We start from the raw sequence: 24,534 nt of genomic DNA, 5'->3' as shown, positions 1-24,534 counted from the left end.
AGATCTCAGCTATGCAGTGAAACAGAAAGTAGAAAAACAAAGCAGTCTACTGGTGCTTTGCACGGATATCTGAGACGTGAAATCTTAACAGGAATAAACAGGAAGCTGTAGAGGTAATGGTGGCCTACAACAAACGACCAGAAAGCAACATGTTGAACATCCACTGGACCGTACAGCTGGCCAACAAGTCAGTTTCTCTTCGTCGCATCAATCTAAATGCTTTGATATTTTCATCAGATCGCTTCAGGCTTTGTGCTGCAGCTGTTTTCCAGTTTTACTTTCTTTGTGGATGAACACCATACATTTGTTCAACGCATGTTTTTTTTTGTATCATGAGTTACATTCTGCTCCAACCAACAAATTCTAGAACTGGTCCAATATTAATCTAAATATAATTATTTAAATTCTGTAGTCTGAGGAAAGTGCTACACAATCACTTGAACTGGATGCCATTAATTTGGCCTCTTATAGTGTTTTTTTTGTTTTTGTTTTGTTTTTACCAATTAAATCTCTTATTAAACAAGCGTCTAGGATTTCCTTTCATCATCTTTGGGATATTGCCAACATTAGAATGATCCTGCCTTGGAACGATGCTGAAAAACTAATCCATGTATTTGTTACTTCAAGGCTGGCTGACTCTTTACCTTCAGGAAGTCCACAGAATGCAGTTAGAAGCCTTCAGCTAATCCAAAACGCTACAGCAAGAGTTCTGATGAAGCTCCTAATGCATAACACCACCCAACCCAACCCCACCCACCCCACCCAGCCTTCCACTGCAGTGAAGTGCAATGCAGTGGGAACAAGGGGAGGGCACCAAACAGACTAGGACCGCCTCTGCCAGCAGGCAAGGTGGTTGAAGTGTTTTGTAATGATCTTGCCAAAGATTTTCATGGAAAATATTAAGATTTTAGTGCTGTATTTAAATATGGCCCTTCGTTTTGTAAATGATGCACAATCAGGCAAATCTGAATAGAGTTGTGCGGTAATAAAGTAAATGACAAGAAATTTCAAGATGACAGACAATAAGATCTGTTGAAAACTTGCATCTTAGTGCAAATGATTATGAAACAAAACACAGACAAGACAGACATGTCAATACTACATGAGAAATTGCTGGGCATTTTTCAGGTCTTAAATGGCCATTTTCTGAAATAGGTTCAGCAGACTGTAAACTTGACCAGCAGGCCAGTAAATGAAGCTAAAAACACTCTGACAACCTGACTCTGATTAACCTGATGAGCTTAAAGTCTTAGACATAAATGCCCTGGTGTGTGTGCGTGCATGTGTGTGTGTGTATTATCCGTACGTACCTGGATGCTAATGCACTTACTGTGGCCATCTGTGCAACCAGCACCCACCTGCACAATCTGACTTATCTTCTGCACGTCTTTGTAAACACTGCTAGTCGTTTCCTTCAGTATCTTGTGTCGCCTTTACTGTGCAGTTTGCAACTGGATTTTGAGAGAAAACCGCAAAACAGATAAAAGAAACTTTCTGTAAGACTGGAATCAAAAAGGCGATACTGGACAAAATCTTTTTCTTCTTCATTGCAGAGACCTTCCTTCCTTCTCCTGAATAACACTTTTGCTATTGAAAATGGGCTGTTCACCATCAAAAGGAAAGTTATTTTCGAAACCACGTCAATGTGATGTTCAGAATGCCCTGGTCTCTGAAGAATTACAGGAGGTTGCGGATGGTGGACCTGCACTGGATGAAGACACCTGTTTACAACCTCAAAACAAGGAAGAGGATCTGCCGCTACTTACTGACGAATACTGCACAAAAGAAACTTCAGTGACTCATCTGGACCCTGATCCAATACTTCCTGAAAATGAAATGGATTCTGAAGCAACAAAGGTAAATGAAATGCCTCAGGAAATAATTGGAAATGTCATGGAAGTGCCTCTGAGTCAGAAGGCGGAGACCCGAAAGAAAAACATGAAGAAGAGATCCACAGAACGGGAGAGAAAGTCTTCTTTAGTGCAAACGAAGGCAGGTTTGCCACCACATATAGTGAGAGCTCACCAGGCTGCTTACAATTTCCTGAACCAAAATATCTCCAAATATGAAATTCTTCTGGGGCTCCTGGACCAGGCTACCCAGACACAACTGTCCCTCCAAACACCGATGTCTGCTTTGGAGTTGTACTTTGAGGAAATCAACCAGGCACTAGAGGAGATGGCTGAAGAGGGGGAGCTGATGCTCAAGGAGCATGGGGACAGCATGACTTTACCTTCTGGGATATTTGGTCAAGCAGTATGCTCGGCTAAACCTATGAATAATTTTGATCCATCACCAGATCTTTTACATCAACTACTTCAGGATTCATCAGAAAAAATCAGGCAAGTTAAAAGCTCAGTGAAGACTCAGAGTGATACTACACTTGAGGAGGGAATAGATCATTTCTCTTCCTTCTCTAAACTGTATACCGAGAAGCTTCAGGCTAAGCGGGCTGCAGAGTTTAGGTTAGCTCAAGTACTTGCAAGGGTTGAGACGGTGGCTATTAGGAAGTCCAACCCAGAAGATTCTGCACTGCACAGTGAGGACAGTGGTATTGGTGGAGAGAGTGAGAGTTTGACAGGATCTGAAAGGAACCATGGCCACCGTGGGAGCGCTGGATCAGGAAGTTGTGGGTCTGAAGTCAACATCCGGGGTATATATCAAAATTATTCAGCCGGTTTTACTAGAAATAACGAAGAGGAGGAGGAAGAGGATGAGGAGCAGCATGCAGAAAAATATCAAGATGATGAAATTGACCAGTTTGAGAGAAAGAGATCAAACTCTTCTCCACCAGATCCCTGTCACGCTCTTCGTTACATGTATGAAAACTCCATGAAAGATCAGCAGCCTGCCTTCAAACAACTTTTCAATGCTGAACACTCTGAAATAACAGAGGAACAAAACAGTCAGATGGAATTAGATGAAAAAATTAATATGATTTCTGAAATGCAAGGACTAAATGACTTTGTAAAGCCTCAGTGCAATTTGTATCAAGCTGGACATCGGCGACATTCTTTGGATGGATCAGCTGGTGAACACAAAAACCAAGACAGAACCAATCGACTACCTGGTTCATTATCTTCACCATCAAATAAACCACTAAAGTGCTATTCAGTCCGAAGGCTCATAAATACATTTAGCCAAGGGGTTGATGGAAGACCGGGCAGGGATGACCTAGATATGGATAATCTACCACCGCCACCTCTGGAAGTTCTAATGGACAATTCCTTTCGACGCAATGAAGACCAACTACGAAATGAAAAGCTACATGAAGATCCGGTTCTGACTCTTCCGTCAATACACCAGACCACTGGGATTTCCCAGCGAAGGAAGATAGTTATGCAGAATGTGGAAGTTCTGCCAAACAAAGCAAATGTAAAAATTGGATCAATGGCTGTGTCACCCGCCCCTCCTGTTAGGCATGAGGGAGTTACTGAGGTGCAACATCAAAAGTTGAAACTGGAAACAGATCTGTCTGAACAAACTGAGAAAACGAAAAGAATCTACAAACAAGCAAGAAAGATTATCCATTTGCGCAATGCAGGAGAATCCACCGACATGAAACATTTTCAAATTCCAGTCTCAGGAGATTTAACATCTCTTCAAGCTACAAGATGTGAAGGCAATGAGATACCCTCCTGCAGTCTGCCCGTCATAGCACCACCCGTTTCAAGAGTGCGCTTGCCACCATCATGTCCTTCTGTGCACCACACCGTTCCACATCCCCCTGTCTTCAGACAGCATCCCAACTCTGGATCCTCTTCTCGCCCAAATTCTCCAAGAAAAGTTACACGCGCAAATGATAACAGCACAGAACAGATCATTCCTCATATGTCCTTTCATGATGCCCGCTCAGTCTTCTGTCAAAACGAGTTGAAAGGTTCCCAGGCCTGCCTGTCCTTTGGAAGTTCTGTTCTCCCCAGAAAATGGGGGGAAGTCTCTCGAGGCAGGTTGTCCACAAGAGGAAGAGAGAATTCAACCCGTCGCACACAGTCAGAACAGAGGCCTGGAATGACTTCCTATTCAGACTTAGAAATAGATGGCCATTTGGTACCCCTGCAAACCAACGAAGATGAACCTGTTGGAGAAAAATACAGGTAAATTGAACCCTTAAGCTAGGTTTATACTTAACACATTGAACTGGGCGCTCTGTGGTGGAATTAGCAGGTCTTTGTCAAAGGACCTGGAGTGTAAAAGTTCAGGGATGTAGATTGGTGTCTGTCCATTAAGAGCTCGCCAAGTTAAAAGCAATATCTTAATATCCACTAAATAATGAGGCAGGAGCCAATGAGGTTACATTAGAGGTGGAGGTACATGACAAAATATCCATTTGTTTAAAATAAAACTAAAATAGTACATTTTTCATGTACAGCTCATGTTTACTTACACTGAATAAAAAAACATGTACACATATTTTTTTTATCACTGTCTCAAGTTTATTGGAATTAACAAAATAATTTCCATTTGCTATATCCCAGTGAGAACAATATTAGAGATATTTTTTGTAACTTTCTTCAAATTCAGATGTTTACATACATTTGGTCAATATCAGGGATAACTGTCTTTTAAAATGTATGAATTGGGTTATGCCTGTTTTGCTGCAGGAGGAACTGGTGCATATCATAAAATTTATGTCATCATGAAGAAAGAACATTACGTAGAAATATTGAAGCAATATTTGAAAATATCACCCAGGAAGTAAAAGCTTAGGGACAGATTGGTCTTCCAAATGGACAATGATGCTAAGCATGCAGCCGAAGTGAAGACAAGGGGGCTAAAGGACAACAAAGTCAAGGTTTTGATTAGGCCATCACAAAGCCTTGATGTTAATGGAGAAGATGTGGGAAGATCTGAAAAGACGTGTGAGAGTGAGGCGGCCTACAAACCTGACTCAGTTCTGTCAGGAGGACGGAGACAAAACGGCACCAAATACTGTGAGAAACTTGTGGATTGAAACTCAAATGGTTTGACCCAATGATAGAGGTTAAAAAAATTCCTGATATTGACCAAATGTATGTAAACTTTTGAATTCAAGGACAGTAACAAAAAAGATCTCTAAAAAATTTTCTCACTAAGTTGGTAATCCTATCTAACCCAAAACAAGAAACGTTTGATCTAATTTAACTTCCAACTGTGAGAAAAAATTGCATAGCTGTCTTTATTCAGTGTATGGTAAGTTATTTAAGTTATTAAGCCATTTAATTTATGCTAAGTTAATAAATAGTCTACTGAGTCCAATCATTTATTTTCAATATTTGAGTTGACAGTGAAGAACAGGATTATTTCCACCGAATCCTAAACCCTGTGGTCTTTAGACCACATCTTGGTCTCTGAAGTACCATATTCAGCATTGCTAAGAAATAGGAAGTGAACTAAACAAAATGTCTAAAAACAAGTGAAATATTCCTAAGGTCAAATGTGGCTTGTACTTCAAATTATTTTTAAGAACATTTATTCTCATATTCTTAGATGATGTTGAAGCAGATGTTGAATTCTGCTTCATTGAGACATTTTACCCAACTCAACCCACCTATATGGTGTTTTGCATGATAATGTTTTTTTTATTTATGAAGTTATGAACTCATTTGATCATTACCGTGTTTTAAAAAAGAAATCCGTTATAATTTTTATATTTGGAGCAAAAGCACACTGCCTACAATAATACTACTAAATCACCTCCAGCCTGAACAACGCTGGGCTTAATCCAGATTGGATTAGATTTGTAGCTCCACTCCACAGTTGATGTCAGTTTCTAAACCTGTTGCCCTTCATGACCCGGTGCAGTAAAACTCATCTCCTCTCTCTGTCGCTCCCTGTAGTCTAGACAACTCTCTGAAGACAGAAGAAAAGTCCGAGGTGGATCCAGCTGCTGAAAACTGATTCTGGTTAGGGTTGAACAAATCCACAGAGGAAGATGGAAAAGATTTATTACAAACACCTGAAATGTGTTTGTTGTTTGTTTTAATTGTGAATTATTTTTCTTGTAGTCCTGATCTTAGATCAGAGAACATGTCTTTTAATTCAAGTAAGTTTTTATGTCCTTGAACTCATATTTTTAAAGAGCTTTAAATTATAATTAATTTTAGTTTGCATACATTCTTGAGCATTTTGCAAAATGCAACATCAATTCTAAAGTTTTAAATATGTTCCTAGTCTATAGTTAAAAACTGAGGAGGCCTAAAACATTGTAAATCATTATCCAAGTTTCTTGTTTTTAACCTTTTTCTGATTTTGTGAAGCACTTTGGTTGAAATATTGGTCGAGTAAATCCCTATGGAAATAAATAATTTATTGATGCAAGTTTGTTAAAAGATTGTAGATGGTAATGGTTATGGGCAGGAAGTGTCTCCTGTGGTGGTCTGTCTCACAGCATTTCTGAGAGTCTCTGACTGAAGATGTTCTGTGTTTGTAATTTTTTTGCGCTGAACAGCCTAATCTTCATCAACAAATATTTTCTAGTCCATTTTTCTATATAACTTCACTGCTGCGTCTCCAGTTCAGTCCAGCTGAAGATCAAGATATCGAAACTCATCCAACACCTTCAGCTCTCCTGACATGGAAATGGTGTTTGACAATTTCTTGTTTCTGTTGGAATCTACAATCATCTTTTATCTGTTCAAATTTGGTGTACCGTCTATGGATATGATAAAAACAATATCAGAGATAATATGCTAATCTAAATAAATAATCTAATAATTACATGCAGTCCTTGTTTTCTATATGCACTAAAATTCATTGCCCATGCCATTCTGCTCTGCTTGTCTAGATGAAATAGACCTACAAAATGAACCAAAGGTACATGACAATATTGTTAGGAATATTTTTCTTTTTTTTTTTAGTTGCAGCTGTTAGTTCAAGTTGTGGTGTACTGATACTAAATTATCTGCAGGCAACACATGCGAGAGAGCAACTCTGTGTCAGAACCTGAAGGTAACCTCATGGGGAAGATATTTTGTTAGAACACCATTTAATAATCTATGACTAAACAAAATCAAACTGAACTTCTGTTGAGACCAAACATTAAGGTGTCAGTTTTGTGCATATCTCAGAGAGAAAGCTAGTCTCCCAGAAGACCAGCGACTGGGAGATGCTTTTTATTTCTAAGAAAAAAAAAAATTTCTGAGATGCTTTCTTCAGCATCTCAGGCGGCTAAAAGCAAAGTAAGGTTTTAGATTTTTTACTCTAGAACATGTCAAATCATTGTTACAGCAAGGTGGAGAAAATATTCTAAGCGAAAGAAGAAGAAATGTAGAATTTTAAGAAACTTATGACAGGATTATAAGTTCAAGTTATTTAATATTTAAGCACTTCAGTGCTGAGAAGTTTTAGACAAGAACGCTATAATTGTTGCAGTGAAAGAGTTTGTGAATATGGCAAACACATTCAGGTTTGCTTAATAAATAATCTGCATAAATATTTGTTAGTATTGTTATAACAAGCTTTAGTGTGAAGACTGTGAAACTTATGTTTTAGTCGTTTTACCCAAGTAAATGAACTACTTTTCTGTGGCTATGAAACTGAACTGATTTAATGTCCCATTTTAGCCACACGGTGGTGCCAGCGCTCCTTCTTGAGCCTCTGCTTTGATTTCCCGAGATCTTTAGAGTAAATAAATAGTGTTAATAGGCAGGTTTGTTCAAGGTCATTTTCGCGGGTGGATAAATTACCAAAAATTGTACTCAAGTAAGAATGGTACTACTTAAAAGTATTTTGTACTCAAGTGGGGTAGAGTAAAAAAAGAAAAGTAAAGAGTCAAGTAAAGAGTACCTCTAATGAAATTACTCAAATAAGAGTAAAAACGCATTTGGTAAAAAGGCTACTCTAATATGGAGTAACAGATCAATTTGTCATGTTATATTTAAAAATTGTCTCAGCAGATCAACAAAAGTATAATGGGGATTGTTTCTTTTTTTTTTTTTTAGACAACATTGAAAATAATTCACATAACATAATTATAAAATAAAATCAGACAACCGAAACATTTTTAAAATCAAATTCTTTTACTATAAAACTCGTAACACTAAAACTTACATTAGGCAATGTGTTTATATGTTGAAATAGGCTAAAGAAGGTCCAATAACAACATTCACAGTAATCCCCTGACTGTGACCCAAAGGGCTCAACACATAGAAAACAACAATAGAAAAACAAAGCTTGTGTACAAACAGTTTGTCTCACTTTAACAAATGCTCCAGGTGTGTGTCTGTACCGGTCCAGTTTTGGTTAAAGCAAACTTGATCTTCATTTAGTAAAGTAAAAGTAGTGATAATATTACACAAGTAAAATCAAAAAAGTATAGTGTAGTAAAACTACAACTAAAAGTCCAATCTTTCCAAAACGTTGCTTAAGTAAATGTTACTGAGTGAATGTATATCTAATTTTTTTTTTAAATTAATTTTCGATCTTTATTTACTAATATTTAGCACCTTGGATGGAGAAGCTTGTCAACAAATAAGCAATTTATTTGGGGGGCTCAATAAAGCCATTCTATTCTATTCTATTCTATTCTATTCTATTCCTGACAGAAATGGACCAGAGTTCTGTTCACTTTAACTGTGCTGTAAACAGATCCTGAATTGTTCAGTTTATGTCTGTCACTTATCAGCAATATGATCAAAGTCTAGTCCAAGTTTTGTGTTTGTCACTGAATCTGATTTCAGTTTCAGAGAAGTACATCTTAGCTGCTTGTCTTATTATTTCGAACATGTTGCATATCTCACTGACCGTAGGCAGGAGTTGGGTGGAGAAAGAAAACATTTCTCCTTTTGGGTCAAGGTTTCTTTACAAACATGTAAAGAACCAAACTGGATCCTCGTCTCAGTTCCTCTGGAAGATGGCAGATGAGGGAAATGATTTCCTGGAACGGGACTCGGCTGTGACATCTTTTGTGATTTAAACAGAACATGTCCACAGGGACTCTGTTGAAAACCTGAATACAATCTGTGACCAACAAACCTCTAAAGAACAAAACGATTACCAAGAAACCAAACTGCATTCCACAGATCAAACCAGTTCTCAGGCGAAGGCATGACATCAGGGACCCAGAAGGTTCCCAGTGCTGGGTCACTGGTTTCAATGGTGTGACTAAAAACTGAATTATTGTTCTTGATCTATGTCAAGAACAATAGATATCTGATTGGTTTGTATAAAGCTAAATATACTACTGGATCAGAGTTTCACATTAATTCCCCCAACTCTGTCCACCATAAAGTGATGTTCAAAGTAAAATGCTGCCATTTCAGGAATTGCCCTCATATTGTGCTATATTTGAATATCATGAGCAAATGTGTAATTTGGGGTTTTCTTTCTAGATCCAGGAGATTTCAAAATAGGTTTTTCCTCATAGCTTCCTGGCAGTTATTTAAAAACAGCACATGAAAGTGCTAAGAAAAAACCCCACAGTAAATGTTGCATCATCAGTTAGTGTTCATGTCTGGTTCTTAATGTCTGATGTAGAACATTACTGCAGCTGATGGATGAATGGACGGACACTTATGTAATTTTTTTGCACATCATAGATGCGACAAAGCATATTTGAAATCTGAAAAAGCAAACTGTATGCAGAAAGAGCCCAGTCCAAAGTGACAGTGACCAACTGGACCTTCATACAGCACCAGGAGTTCCTTTAGTGACGTACCTGGAACTTCCTGCTGCTAGGCTGACATGAGAAGCAGCACAGTGGTGGAAATATCTTGTAGTACAAAGCAAGACAACAAGAAGAAAGTAGAAATACAATTGACTTTATTCAACACATCGGAATCAGCCTTGTGGAAAACTAGTGAATCTAGGAAGTTCAGAATACTTGAATATGATCCAGTTTATTAAGAATCAAATGAAACCTGGAATAGTTTTAATAATCAGACATGACGTCAATGTTTAATAAGGCCACAGACAAAACTGCTTCAAATAAATGGATGGTTGCCAGTTTTATTTTTAGCGGGCTGACAGGTTTAGCAGGTTGTTGAACCTCCTGTGTTTTCCTCAGTGACATGCTGGGGCCGTGACGTCAGCGTGACAGGGGCCACTCCTCATTCCTCAGCAGGTGGAGGTGATTTCCTCCACCTGAACCTAGGAGCAGCTCAACAACCAGGAAGCTTCACAGCTTCAGCTGCAGTCGCTCCACTCAGACCTGTTTGTTCCGCTGCAGCCAAAGATCGCCGCTGTCTCGCAGTGGCGTTATTAATATCGCTGTGTTTTATGGCATAATGAGGGCAGCAGCAGAGCTTTAACAAAGTGAGAGGCTGTGACTGAAGAGCAGAAAGCATCATGGGGACCCAGGAGATGACCTCTTCGCTCTGGGACAGAGTTGTTTCGTGCTGCTGTTGCTGCTGTAACTCCTGCAAGAAGGAGCAGGAGGAGAAACCTGACCAGAACAAAACGATCACAGTTTTGAGGAACCCAATGACCAGGGGTCCCGAAGATCCCCCTGAAAACAGACCTTTACCTTCACCTCCAAAGTCGGAGCGCTACATCGCCCTGTTTGATTACGCCGCTCGTACCGAGAACGACCTGACCTTTAACACCGGGGACCTCCTGGAGGTCCTGGACACCAGCGCCGGGGAGTGGTGGATCGCCAGAGCCGTGACCGGGATCTCAATCGACAAACGGGGATACATCCCGGCCAACTACGTGGCCCCTGTGGAGAGCATTGATGCTGAACCGTGAGTGTCCTCTCTATACAGTAAGGAGTCTTGGCTCCTCACTGGTTACTTCTGAGTTTCTGAACTGGTGGTGAGATTTAACGAACCTCCTGAGATCAGGTGTTCTACCAAATTATGTGACGATAATCTATTGTAACACCAGAGGGCGCTGTCAGGAAGCGGACCTGAAAACACACATGGTCACATTTTAATCTGTATTTTATACTTTATCAAAATATGTTTTGTTACGTTTTTATTTTTAATTATCTATTTCGAAAATATAAATGACACCTAGCTTCCCACTTATTACAAAAATAATACGCATCACAATATCAAATAAAACCGAAGGAAGCACAGTAACCATAGAAATATAGACTGGACAGACTGATCCGCAAGGCCAGCCACCTATCTGTTATAAATGTGATATCTCCTGCTAATTAATATTTAACACCTGAATGAGTAGCTTGTCCCTATGACCTTGGGAATAAATATTATATTCTATAACCAAAGAAACCAGCTGGCATGTTAAAAAAAGAGTGAGGAGAAGCCTAGCTTGTTGTCCCTCACCCCTAAAACCTGGAACTTCAAAGCTAATGTAAATTATGTCATTATATTAGTTTATATATACAGCAGAGAAACAGGAAAGTCACTATATGGGTTTATTGAACTGAGATTCTAACCATCTTCCTTCATCTCCAATAAATGTTTTTATTTTATTGTGGAGTTGCAGCAACTACCAGGATATGGAACAATCTGTATTTCAGCCCAGATTCTTAGATACGTGGAAGGAGATTATACTTCCTGGAATATCAAAGGACTTTGTGTTTTCCACGGCCTGCTGAAAGTTGTACCAGGCCCTGAGCAAAACTTTATTTAGGGGCCCACTTCCAGTCGCTCCCATTCTGATTGAATAGACTTCAGTACATGTGAAAATTTTAAAATGTATATTATCAGTGAATATTTCAAAGACCGATAGTGACACCCATAAACTGTAGATGAATTACAGGATGTGATTGGGTTAAATTTAACAGTTGGTGATGTGTGCTAAATGAAAAACTGAGAAAACATATGAGCAAAGTGTAAACCATTTAGTTGTTTGGTTTCAGTTTTGATCATGTGCCAGAGACATTTTAAATAATAATAAAAGAAAATTATTGCAGTTTGTAATGAATCACCATCAGCCTTTAATCACAAAGCATATATTGACAAATTAAGCAACGTTCTCAATTCAAAAATGCTTTTTGCAGATGAATCATTTGATGAATAGACATGTGCGCAACAACAAAAACATTTATTTAAATGCTATTTAAAACAACTGTAATATTGGTGAAAAGTGCTGTTCTATCCATCCAGCTCTCAGGTGTTTCAGGAACCTCCAGTTGGTTCCTTTAATCATGCTGTTGTTTGTGGATCAAACCGGGAAGTTTTGATTTCCTGGTTATCTGTTCATACCAAGAGCCAAACAGGGCCAGAAACAAAAAAGGGAATTAATTGCGTTAAAATTTCTAATACATTTAGAATCTACGCAATTATGTATTCAAAATTAACTCGTTAAAGTCCCGACCCACATAAATAATTGGAAAGTTATGATTGAAAATGTAGTGTTATTATGGGCTTGGTGTTAAAATTAAAAGCATAATCTTAATAAGATGAGACTTTTTACTTTATGCACATAAAAAACAATCAGTAGGTTCCCAGATCAGAGCTGGCTCTAATGGTTCATTAGCTGGTCGAATGCTGGTTTAGCTGTGACCAGCACATCACCTTTTGATTCATAAGGCCATGCTAAATATTAAACTCTCCTCCATTAAGTTGTTTTTAGACTTACGGTGGCCCAGAAGGGTCAACAAATGCAAAAGCTTCAGCGCAATAGCAAGAAGGGGGGGAAAAAAGTGTAAACACAGGGCAATACTGCATCATTTAATACATTAGATGAGCCTCAGAGTCAGAGAGATGCGTGTGGCTCCAGAGCCCAGAGCTAACAGGTAGAAGAAAACTGTGATCCTGCCTCAGCTGAACTGAATCTAAAAGAGAAACACCTTAATTATTAATTCACTGTTGAAGTAAATATGTGAAAGTAAAAAATGAAAGTTTTCTAAGGAACCAGCTACAGTTTCTGTCAGCACACATTACCATAAGAAAGAGATGTTGGTGTTTTCTCTTCAGAACAGGAGCAGGTCTACAGTTCTGATGTGTAGAACTGGTCCTGTTCTACAGATCAGAACCAGCTCTACTCTAGAACTGCCCATGAGCTACTGTATAGCCTTCATTCTAACTAATAAAATATATAGAAAAAGGTTTAGTTTTAGGTTGTTGTTGTTTTTAAGGTATAGTCTAACTTCACTGTTAACAATAAATCATGAAGTAATTTTCAGTATTAAAATGACTCAGGAATTATGGTGACATTCAAACAGTGTTAAAAGCTTTGTGTAACTGTTAATTAAGGACAGGATACAGGAAGTAGGAAGTGGTAATAGTTCTAAAATATTAATTCTCTCAATATATTAAGTAGAAATCAGTGATTTTCATTTATGCCATATATTGTGGAAAATGACTGTAAATTTTATTTCTGTCATGCAACACCAGTATAAGCCTATAAAATGTGATTGTGGGCCACATGTCTCTTTTCTTTCTGTGGTTCAGATGTTTGACTCCGGTTTGCCTTGAACAGAGTTGATCATTATCCCAAACCAGGAAGTTTTGATTTCCCGGTTATCTGTTCATACCAAGAGTCAAACACGCAAGAACAACAGCGCCTTAAAACCACTTTCCTGATAGTTCCTGGACATTGCACTCTTCAGTTACCAACAGTTCACAGCTTGGCTTGAGAACAACTGTAATTTACTGTAGATGATGTTTAATTCAGGTTTCAGTTCAAAGGCTATTTGTGTGAAGCTGTGTGATAAGAATCTGACTGCAGAGTGAGAAAGCTGCAGTCAGAAAGATGACTGGAAGTCCAACAAAGACGAGGGTTACACTGACCAGCAGGTCGGTCCAGCTTGTTTGTTGCCCAACTGTCAGCTGGTTTATCCTGACGTCTTCACAAGAATAAAATCAGTTTATTTATTCAATCCAGGCCATAGCTTTGCTCAGCACCAAACCTGATTTACAGGCTGGAAAAAAGTGTTCCATGACTAAAAGACAATGAGGTATGCAACCATTGTGCTGTTTAGCACTGACTCATGGAATGCTAAGGACTAGTCAGCCTTTCTGCTCTTCAGTCAGGCAGAAAGTTATGCCTTACCTACTGTGGTGATGAAATCTCCAACCGCACCGATACTCTGATCAGTTCATTTTGTTCCTGGGAGGCTTGTGCTAATTTATCAGGTTAAAGTTTTGGACATGCAGCTGTAGGAGCAGCAGGCCGGCTGCTGCAGCCTGGGTGTTCAATGGGGTCCAGTGAATGCATCATCACACCACTATACTGTATGTACAGTAGCATAGTTCATGTTGCAAGTTTTTATTTGAAGTTGGACATCAGCCATCATCTAAATAAGCTGAGATTACTTTGCCAACCAAAACATCATAGTGACACCTTTATTCATTACAATGGATGTTGCTCATCTTAGCAGTGTGAACAGTTGTCGATGCAAATATTTTTTGAGATGCTAATCAGGATCTCAAAAACGCTGATTAGCATTTTTTGCTAATTAAAAAAATGTCCATTACTTTTGGACAGCATCACTACTGTCCAAAAGTAAAAGCCACAACCCTTTCAGCTGCACAGCATCCAGAGCCAGAGGGAATAACTGTCCAAACACAGAGGAGCTCAACCCTCAGGTCAGTCTGGTGTGTGGATCTGCTCTGAACTCCTGAATGGACTTTGTTTTTACATTCCTCTGAAGGCAGCAGTTATCTTTCTAGATTTTACATGTTTTTCTTTCACCATTTTTCCTTCCACTCAATCTTCCATCAAAATGTTTCAGTCCAAAATTAATGAAACACCAGCTTCTTTAGCAGTCTTCTGTAGCTGCTTCTCCTGGAGGGCTCCACAGTCTCTAACATGACCATTACTCAGGATTTATGTATTAAAATATTTTACTGAATTAGGAGAAAAAATATATATATATATATTTTTGTCAGCTGTAAACCATAATCACCATAACTAACAACTTTATGATCTCACAACATAGTTCATGTCACATTGTGTCATGAATCTTAAGGAGTTTCACTTTTTGAATGTAAAATAATCAAGTTGTTTAACTTTTTTTCAATGATTTCAAATTCTTTGAAACTCGTCTCTATATGAAGGATTGATGTAAATTTTTTCACCAACATGTTTGCAGCAAAGTTCTCACTGTTACTGAAGCAAATATCATCAGATTATCACTAGAGGACAAGTTCCAGATGTTTCATCAGAACCTAATGCATGTTCTTGTTCTATTCTGCTACTACAATCACCTGTAAATTAGTCCCATTGATTAGTGTGATAGTTTTTTTGTTTGTGTTCTGCATGTTCACTGATATGGACCGGTTTTCAGATTTAGTTTTCCACTGATGAACAGAACATGGTGTGTAATCTGTGGCTGTTCTGGAGAAACAGAAATCTTAGACGTGGTTAATATTTGCCAACATAGTTAATGTTTATAAAGTGAAAAAGCAATTTTAAAGAGCACTTCACTGAAAAAGCTTGTTTTATCTAAACGACCTTAATTCCAACCGCCCAGCTGTCAGAGGAGATGTCTCCTTCCTGGTTCTTCCAGACGTTTCTTCCTATCAGGAGCGTTATTTCTCTCTACTGTTGCCTCAGGCTTGCTTGAGGGGAAAAAAGATCCCTCTGTCTATTTTCAATACTTAATCCTCATGGACTCACTCTGCTGTCAGGTGGTATCCAGGCTGTAGACAGACACACAGGACAGATGTATTTTTATGCCTGAAGTGAACTTAGCTGCTTCTTGGTTTGTAGAAGAAGGATCAAAGGAATCGAGTTTATGTAGGGTTAATGTCAGGAGGCTCAGCAGCCTTTGATTTGTCTCTGAAAGCTGCAACAGATACACCAAAACTTAAAATACACATTTATCCTGTTTGCGTGATTCATCGGTGCAAACCTTTATTTTTTTTTTAATAGCTTCTGCTGGATTATTTCTCTGCTGCTGACTCAGTTCACAGGCAGCTGGTCAAAGCCAGAAAGATAGGAGTCTTGAGATTGTTTCAAGAAGTATGTCATAACTGATTTTAAAAATGCTGTAATTCTTCCTGTAGCTCAAAGAGGTCTTATTCATCAGATGGGAGGAAGCTGAATGTTGTTGCCTCTGTTGGACATTTTTTTCCAACTTGGTCTGTACATTTCATGCAGGATGTTTGACTCAGGAATCCAGATCTACTGGTTGGTGACAAAGTAAGAATGTTGTCTCTTCATCCTGCTTCAGAAAGGGGAAGTTTATTTACAGAGCCCTGTTTATGGCCGGAGCTTAGGACAACAAAAATCTCATTTAAAAATGTAAACCATTGCATAAAAATATAGATTAATTAAAACACAAGATTGAAATGTGTCTGAACTTTACGGATGAGCTGCAGTAAGGAGTCATGTTTGCAGTCCTGACTGGCTAACTGTTTAAGGACTGAACAGTTAAATGTTGTCTGCTTACTGGGTTAGCTGGTCTCTAAAGATCCGAGGCTCTATAGTTTATACCTACAGCTCTGGACTGTATGTAGAACCAGGACCAGTGAGAGTCCATTAGACGATCATCACAACGTTACGCTGCAAACAGAACCAGGAAGCAGCAGAGAATGACTCACTTCAACAGCAACATAAATCAGGCATAAATGATTCTTATTGAAGCTGTTTATCTTCGTTCTTAAGCTATCATTTATTAAAAAAATATCTTTTGCATAACACCTTATCAGGGTAGTGGTGACCCGTTCTGAGATGGTTTATCACAGAACAGACTTTCTGAACAAACTGTCTGAGTCTCACGGTAGAAAATGTTTTCAGAAATCATTAATCATGTTTGTTTTTCAAAATATTTCAACAGGTCGCTGTTGCAATAAAGACATGTGACTTCAAATCACTTATTTGAAATAAATACTTGTATCGGATTACAGTTCAAATTACATGACGTTACTGTTGAGCCTTAAGAGAAGCAGAAATCAGAAATATACTAGAACTTCCTGCAGCTGGTCTCAAAGTCCCGTCAATCAAAGCTCTCACAATCTGCTTCATCGTCAGGATTACTGCTGTCACCTCAGGAGCTGTAACCATGACAGCAGCAGCTGCTGTAATTTATTGCATCTATAAAACTCTTATCTACCATGTTTAAAGTACAATGTAAAATATGGAAATGTCAGAGGTCACAATGATGCTCGATATTGGATACAAATCTTCATCACATGAGCACCTTGTCCTTCCTGTCAGACACGCATCTCCACTCGGCTCAAAAGTTTTCACTGACACTGACAATGCAGCATACTTAAAGGAAATAAATGTGTGTACACTTTATTTTGTGATATTTTGTAGTACTCCATAATCTGAGCCAGTTGGATCATGTTGAATAAAAGTGGCCTGAGAATGGAGCCTTCAGGAAGATGTGCTTTGTTGGCTCAGATTTATAACTATGGAATTACACAAATCCCACTTTTAAGATGATGAAATAACACATTTAATAAAGATAAATAGAAGAATTTAAAATTAAGTTAAAATTGGAAAAAGGGTTTCCTAAAAATAACCATGCTTCTAATTGTGATGCTTCCAGATGGTATTTCCCAGACACCAAGCGACTGGATGCAGAGAAGTTGCTGCAGGCTGAAGGGAACCTGGAAGGAGCATTCCTCGTTAGAAACTCTGAAAGTCTAAAAGGAGAGTACTCCCTCTCAGGTAAGCAAATAACATTTCCTTTTTTCTAACCATTTGTTTATTTTATTTATTTATTTATTGATTGTTGTCACACATGCACAGAACCATAGAAGAAGAGTCCAGCATTTGGGTTTTCCATGTAACCTGGTATCTTTTGTACTTCATACAGAAGAATAACCAGAATGCTATGTTGACTGACTTCTCTCTAATGCTGATTCAGACAATTTATTTATTTTATGTTATTAATTTATTTTAGAACTATATAAGGCCACATTAAGTGGTAAATGTCCATTTTAAATGGTAAATATCCTGCACTACATTCACATGCTGATGGTGGAAACCTACTGGATAACAAGTCAGCTGACAGAAGTGACCGCTGCCACCAGGCCCTCTGGACACAACGACAGAGACGTCTGAGCGTTGAACCAGCAACCCATTGGTCTCCACAATCACCATCAGTGTTGCTCACTGTATGAGCTACTGTCAGCAGTGTGAATCAAGCGACATTCTGACAGGATATTGTGGTCCAGTATTGGTGCCAAAATTAAGACTACAGCTAACCCAGTGGTGGCTACTTCCTTATTGCAGAGGGTTACATCCATTCCAAAGCCGATTACTGATCTGATTAATGATCGGCCAACACCAGTAACTGAGTGGCCAGCGCTGGCAAATTTGTAGGAGCTGTGATATTTCACTGAAGTTGGCTTCCAATTGCAGTTTCCATTCAGCAAATAACAAAAAGGTGATTCCACTTTGAGCATCTTTAGTGTGCTCTACTTTAAAAACTTCAATGTTGACTAATTTATTCTACATTAAACAAATATTTAAAACCTAGTTTTTGATTTGCGAAACTTTTATTTGATTTGTGAAAACACTGATATGGTATTTTACTGGTATTTCTACCACTTGAACTTTGTTTTATTTGGATATTACATGTTAGACCAATGTAAAGTATCACATGACTGTGAAGTAGAAGGAAAATGATGGAAGGTGTGCATTTTTATTATTCAGTATCCCTGGGTCAATACTTTATAGAACCGCCTTTACAGAACCCCAATGAGTCTCGTCAGATTAAAAGTACTTTTTAAAAATAACATCCTTTAAGTAGGTGAGGAATATATATATATATTTTTACATATATTCTGATTTTAAATGTCATGATTCTCTGTAGGTGAAAAAAATCATAATTAATGGAGCTTTCAAACATTTATCTCTGTGTAATTAATTAGTGTTTCATTTCTGGGTTTCACTGTAACATTTAAATTTTGAGTGGCTATGTATTCTTTGCTTTTTTTTTTTTTTTTTTACCATAGCAACCATGATGGAACAACATTCAAGGGAAAATATTTGAGCTCCAAATCAGTTCTAAGATGGTTTACTTTAACTGGACCGTAAATGTGCTTTGCTTCCAAATTTGATTCACAATTTTTGCATTTGTTTTACAACATTGAGACTGTTTTTGATTTAAGTTACCTGTCTTTTATTATTGCTCCGTCACATATATGCTGTGGTGTGCTTTAGGTTCAAACATGCAGTGTGGCTGGTAGGGGACTGATTACGTTTAGTATAGCTTAGTTTCTCTTTTGGAGGTGATTAAAGTGATTTCATATTCTTTTTTTTAGTTTTGCACCAAGGGAGAGTGAAACATTACAAGCTCCAGAAACTGGATAATGGCCACTACTACGTGTCAAAGACCAAATCCTTCCCAACGCTGAAGGAATTGGTGGAGTATTACTCCAGACAGAGTGATGGGCTGTGTGTGCTTCTGGGCGAGCCATGCAGGAAGGTAAACTACAGCATGGAGGAGCGTAGACACTCATCCCTGATGTTTAGTTTGTCATTACTAACTGTCCTGTTGGTGCAGATGGAGGCTCCACAGACCTACGGTCTCTCCTACAACACGGTGGATCAGTGGGAGATTCCTCGCAACTCTATCAAACTGATGGACAAGCTGGGCGCCGGACAGTTTGGAGAAGTCTATAAGGGGATGTGGAATGAAACCACGGAAGTCGCTGTTAAGACCCTCAAACCTGGTGATTTTTTTCACTATTCTGTAATTGTACAAAGTAGGGACACATGCATAAGGAACATTTTGGCCAATTTCAATATCCACATTTATTATTGATGTTGTGGCCAATAACCAATATTTACTGATATTAGATGTGTTATATACAACACTGAGACCTTACTGCTGACACTGCTTCTCAACTTCTGTTAAATGCTTCCAAGTCCTGCGCTGCATCACTGTCACATGACCAAACGAAAAGACCCAAAAACCCAGAACTTGTGTCTCTCAGGTACGATGGACCCTGAAGATTTCCTGGCAGAGGCTCAGCTCATGAAGAGACTCCGGCACCCCAAGCTGATCCAGCTCTATGCTGTGTGTACCATGGAGGAGCCCATCTACATCATCACCGAGCTGATGAAGCACGGCAGCCTGCTGGAGTACCTTCGAAGTAAGTCAGCCACAGTTTCCACTTCAATTATGAGAAGGAGTCGGCATCTACAGGGCTTCAGGTTGTTATAAAATGCTGGGAGTGCTTTTCTCAGCTGCCAATTACCTAACAGTGAGCTGTTCATAGCTGCTTCTCCATTACAAATGTGCACAAAACATTTATATTCCGCTAATGTTGAAAAAAACATAATTTCTCAATTGCAGTTAATTTCATTAAATATCAAACACAATTAAAATCACATGTGAATGTTTGTTCATGTGTGATTTTTAAAAACATTATTAAAAAACCATGACACACCATTATCCTTCATCAACTTCCTGTTGTCTTCTTTGTTGTTTTTGGCAGTAGTAACATAGAGTTGTTGATCATGGGACTCGTCAGATGAAAACCCATATCACCAAAACATTTTCTCAGAAAACTAGTTTTTTTATTTAAATGATTTTATTAGGCAAATTAATTTTTGATGTCAAAGTGCTCAAATACATGGTCAATGGAAATGCAGGAAATGACACGACCAACAAGTGTTATAAAATCACGCAGACAGCTGCTCTATATGTTTAATAAATGAGATTAACATTCAGACTGGTTTTTTAATGCACAGTGTTGAAAGCTGCTCCCTTAAAATGGATAAATCATTCTTTTAAATCCTTTTCACATTTAAATCATTTAAGTGTATCTATGCAAAGTGGAACTGCAACACTTCCAGCTCCACAGGGATCACTGAGAGCAACTGGTTGTGTTGCCGTCTCTTTAAATGCAAACCATCCCTCCATGTTCCACACCACCTGGTCCAAAATATAACCAAAACCAAATACAAAGTTATCTACTCAGCACTGAGAGACCAAATTCAACTTTTCTGCACTCCTAGACATGCAAGTTACACAACTAGATGAACTTAAGGGCTTCAAATGTCGATTTTGCATTTTTACTTTTGATCAGATAGATAAAAATCTAAAATACAAACTGCTCAAGACATTATTTATATGCAGCTTATCAGTGAAATATTATTAATTGTTTCACAACAAGCAGCACTGAAGCTGTAAGATGATAAAAGTTCCTTTAACTTTAATCTTCCAACCTGCTTTGAAACAATGTTACTGTTGAGACATGTGGGAGATTCCTGAGATGGAAGAGCAGGTTGAAAGCCTGAGTCAACTCTTTCCAAGTTTTCTCTGAAATGAAGACAAACCTTAACAGTTTCATCAGGTGGCACTGAGCCTCCCTGGAATGTCGGGTCCATTTGGCTCTGAGAAAATATTCATCAGACACGTTGAAATGCCTACTTAGTGCATTGAAGTTCATGTTCATAGTTTTTTATATATATATAAATATAAATGAGTAAACCAACTGAGTAGGCTGATCCATAAAATGGCCTATTGTTACTGATTTTGTTGACTTATTTCTACCTTGACAACAGAGGATAAGGGGAACAATCTGCGTATCCAGGACCAAATTGAAATGGCAGCCCAGATTGCGTCTGGCATGGCTTACCTGGAGCAGCAGAACTACATCCACAGAGACCTTGCTGCCAGGAACGTCCTGGTGGGAGAGAATAACATCTGCAAAGTGGCAGACTTCGGCCTGGCCAGGGTTTTTATGGTAGGTTTAAAGTCAGATTCTCCTGGAAACAGGTCTTAGTTTTTGTGTATTTGTAATTTCTCCCCAATTTTGGTGGTGGGGAAAAAAAACAAAAACAAGTTCAATACTTCTGGCAAAGGAACAAATCTCAAGGGCTTTTTAATTGTTTGTTTTATTTTTTTGTGTTCGGTTGTAGAAAGAAAGTGAGAGTGTGTATGAGGCCAGGGACGGGGGCAAGTTTCCTGTGAAGTGGACCGCTCCAGAGGCCATCCATAACAACAAGTTCTCCATCAAATCAGACGTTTGGTCCTTTGGGATCTTGCTGTATGAGATCATGACATTCGGCCAGATGCCTTACCCAAGTAAGATCCAGACATCTTTTATAAAGACTTCAAACCATTCCACCAGCAGTAGTGTCCTGTTAGACCAGCACTTATGTTCCATGTTGGTTTTTATTATTTTTCTGCAGCCATGACAAACATTCAGGCGGTCCAGTGGCTTTCTAGAGGCAACAGGCTGGCCTGCCCCCCCAGGTGCCCGAAGCCAATGCATCTCCTCATGATGGACTGTTGGAACGAGAAGGAACTCGACCGGCCCACGTTTGAGACTCTGCAGTGGCAGCTGGAGGATTACTTTGACATGGATATGAACTCTTACGATGAGAGCTACCGCTATTAGAGCAAAAAAACAAAACTTGTTTGACTTTTAATGAAGGATTAAAAAAAGCACGACTAGAAAGACTAATTCATAATCACTCGATTCAGCAACGATTCTGTCAAATCCCTCCTAATCTGCTCAGTTGAAGGATTTAATTACCAAGCAGAGACGCTGCACTTTCGGGTGGCCAGTGTATCTGTTGAACCTGATTCACACCTGACTGGGAGAGGCGCCGTTTAGAACGACTATCCATCCATCTCGCTCATCCGGTCCTGCTGGTTTCATCCATTCCTCTCATTCTGTCCTCCTGCTGAACTGAAGCAGGAGGTCACTTGGGATAAGCACCTGAAAGCTCTTTGTTTTAAGTCTTTGTTTCATGATCTTTTAACATATGCTTTAACTTCAACCGAAACGATATTTTATATTTAATGTTTGTGTCAGCTAGACGTCAACATGTTGCTTTCCTGAGAATCTGAGAATTGTAGATTATTTCCATCCCTGGCAGCTTTGTTAAAGCTCCCAGTTGTCTGCTTTCACACTGTCTCCCTGCATCATAATGACTCGTCAAACACTCAGGAGTTTCAGACTGGACTCTTCGTCGTGTCGAGTCTCTGGCTGCTCTCAGACCTGTTGGAGGACGGGATTCCTGGTTTCTTCTCTGAACAAGTAGATCCTGTTTAACATCACTGCCTGACACTTTTAACACTATTCTAACTGTTCTAAAGAAATTCCTGTTGGTTGTATATTCTAACCACTAAAGTGTTTATAGAATTTAGCTGATTTTAACTTATCCTTATGCCCAACGTAATTAAAACAAATGTTATTTATGATGACGTGGTTGGCTTGTTGGTGTCGATTTATCTGAAGTGATCGTTGAACAATGGCATTTATCAGTCGCTGCATTCAAATGTCTCATAGAATTGGACCAATAATTTGGCCAAATATCAGAATCAATTTCCAGAAAGCTGGAGAGAAAATGACTGGGGCACGAAGGGAACTAAAAAAATGAATATGTTTTTTTAATTACAATTTTTTAACTCATTTTCTCACAGACTCTAATCTGTTCTATTACATGGTTAATATGTCAGTGGATTCAGAACCACTGAATATTCTGGAGTGACCAGCTGAAGAATTTTTACTTTTACTTATTTTGCTTCTGAGACAGTTATCTTGGGTAACCATGGCAACAAGACATTGTTTTTATAAACGAAAACACCTGATTAGGTTCTTAAAAGCTCAAATAATACCTGAACTATTATCCCAAATCTCAGGAGTTGAACAGGAAGCTGCTGAGAGGCAGAAGTTCAAACCGTCTCATCCGTCCATCATAACGGATGGATGGATCACATCTCTGGCTCCAACATCTTTCTTACCAGACAGATTTAAAGATGATCAGAACTGTTAAGAACTGATGATGTCATCCAGGACATGTTTCTGTGGAATATTATTTCTGCTGCTGGGAAACTGAGCTGTTACCATGACGGTCACAAGGCTGTAGTACAATGATTTTCAGTTAGAGGCTTCCTCAGATTGGTTGCAACACTGACTATTAGAAATCTTTGACGATGATTGAATATTGTGGTGTTCCAGACAAAGAAATAATTGAACCTTTGGATTAAGATTGTTAGACACTTTTGGTCTGATTATGCTAATATGTGTTGGAGGCTGTTTGGTTGTAAAATCTGAAGATAAAAGAAATATAACAATTCACCGTTGGCGGCGCTCTTGCTGTGCACAAGAGAGGTGAGCTGAACCTGTGAAGAAGAAGAGGTTTTCCCTGTTCAAAAATAAAACGTTGCCATGTGCTTCTTCCAGTTATCTGCTTGAACGTTATTTTATTTGACCTAGTGTATCATACACAACAAATATGACTTATGACTACATTTTTAAGGTGAACTGAAGGATGAACCTGACCTATTTTTATTTGGTGTAAATTGACTCATGTTTGATCTGCCCATAATGCTGGGTGTTTGAGGTGTTGCCTTCATCCACAGTGGTTCCTCCTGTCTATTCATATATTATGAGTCAAATTATCAGAAGCCATGACCTCATCATCTGGGCTTTCCACATTGCTTAATCATTAGTGTATGTAAACTTTTGATCTGGAACAAAGTTGTAATATCTGATTTCTTATTTTAGTATTTAGCGTCTGACTTCATATCCATGGAACATTTTGAATGCAGTGTATGTAAATATTTGATTTACATGGTTGGACTAATGAGTCGTCATAAGGTAGTTATTTATTCCATTTTCAACATAATATTTCTAAATGCAGAATTAAAGGATCAACTGGAGATAATGGTCAACCTGTATTGATGTAATTTCCCCATGTGACCACACGGTGGTGCTATAACACTCCGCCTTTCACACTTAACAATAAAAGGCATTATTGCTAAAGCAACAAAACCTC

The 24,534-nt window shown here is 38.6% G+C and overlaps 2 protein-coding genes across 2 annotated transcripts; both read left to right on the top strand.

Annotated features, from left to right (window-relative positions):
- The first annotated feature begins 34 nt into the window (after positions 1-34).
- Positions 35-6,699, top strand: pcare2 (photoreceptor cilium actin regulator 2). Its single transcript, XM_028040842.1, has 2 exons — positions 35-4,097; positions 5,820-6,699. Exons 1-2 carry the CDS (start codon positions 1,597-1,599, stop codon positions 5,878-5,880), a joined length of 2,562 nt encoding a protein of 853 aa, XP_027896643.1. The 5' UTR covers positions 35-1,596; the 3' UTR covers positions 5,881-6,699.
- Positions 6,700-10,062: 3,363 nt separating this feature from the next.
- On the top strand, positions 10,063-23,942 carry frk (fyn-related Src family tyrosine kinase). Its single transcript, XM_028040711.1, has 8 exons — positions 10,063-10,661; positions 17,333-17,454; positions 19,056-19,219; positions 19,298-19,466; positions 19,731-19,889; positions 21,307-21,488; positions 21,664-21,829; positions 21,937-23,942. Exons 1-8 carry the CDS (start codon positions 10,267-10,269, stop codon positions 22,143-22,145), a joined length of 1,566 nt encoding a protein of 521 aa, XP_027896512.1. The 5' UTR covers positions 10,063-10,266; the 3' UTR covers positions 22,146-23,942.
- The last annotated feature ends 592 nt before the right edge of the window (positions 23,943-24,534 follow it).

The sequence above is a fragment of the Xiphophorus couchianus genome, chromosome 15 (assembly GCF_001444195.1).
Source record: "Xiphophorus couchianus chromosome 15, X_couchianus-1.0, whole genome shotgun sequence".
NCBI lineage: Eukaryota > Metazoa > Chordata > Actinopteri > Cyprinodontiformes > Poeciliidae > Xiphophorus > Xiphophorus couchianus.
The sequence above is the reverse complement of the archived record's forward strand: the minus strand, read 5'-3'. Positions and strand labels throughout refer to the sequence as shown.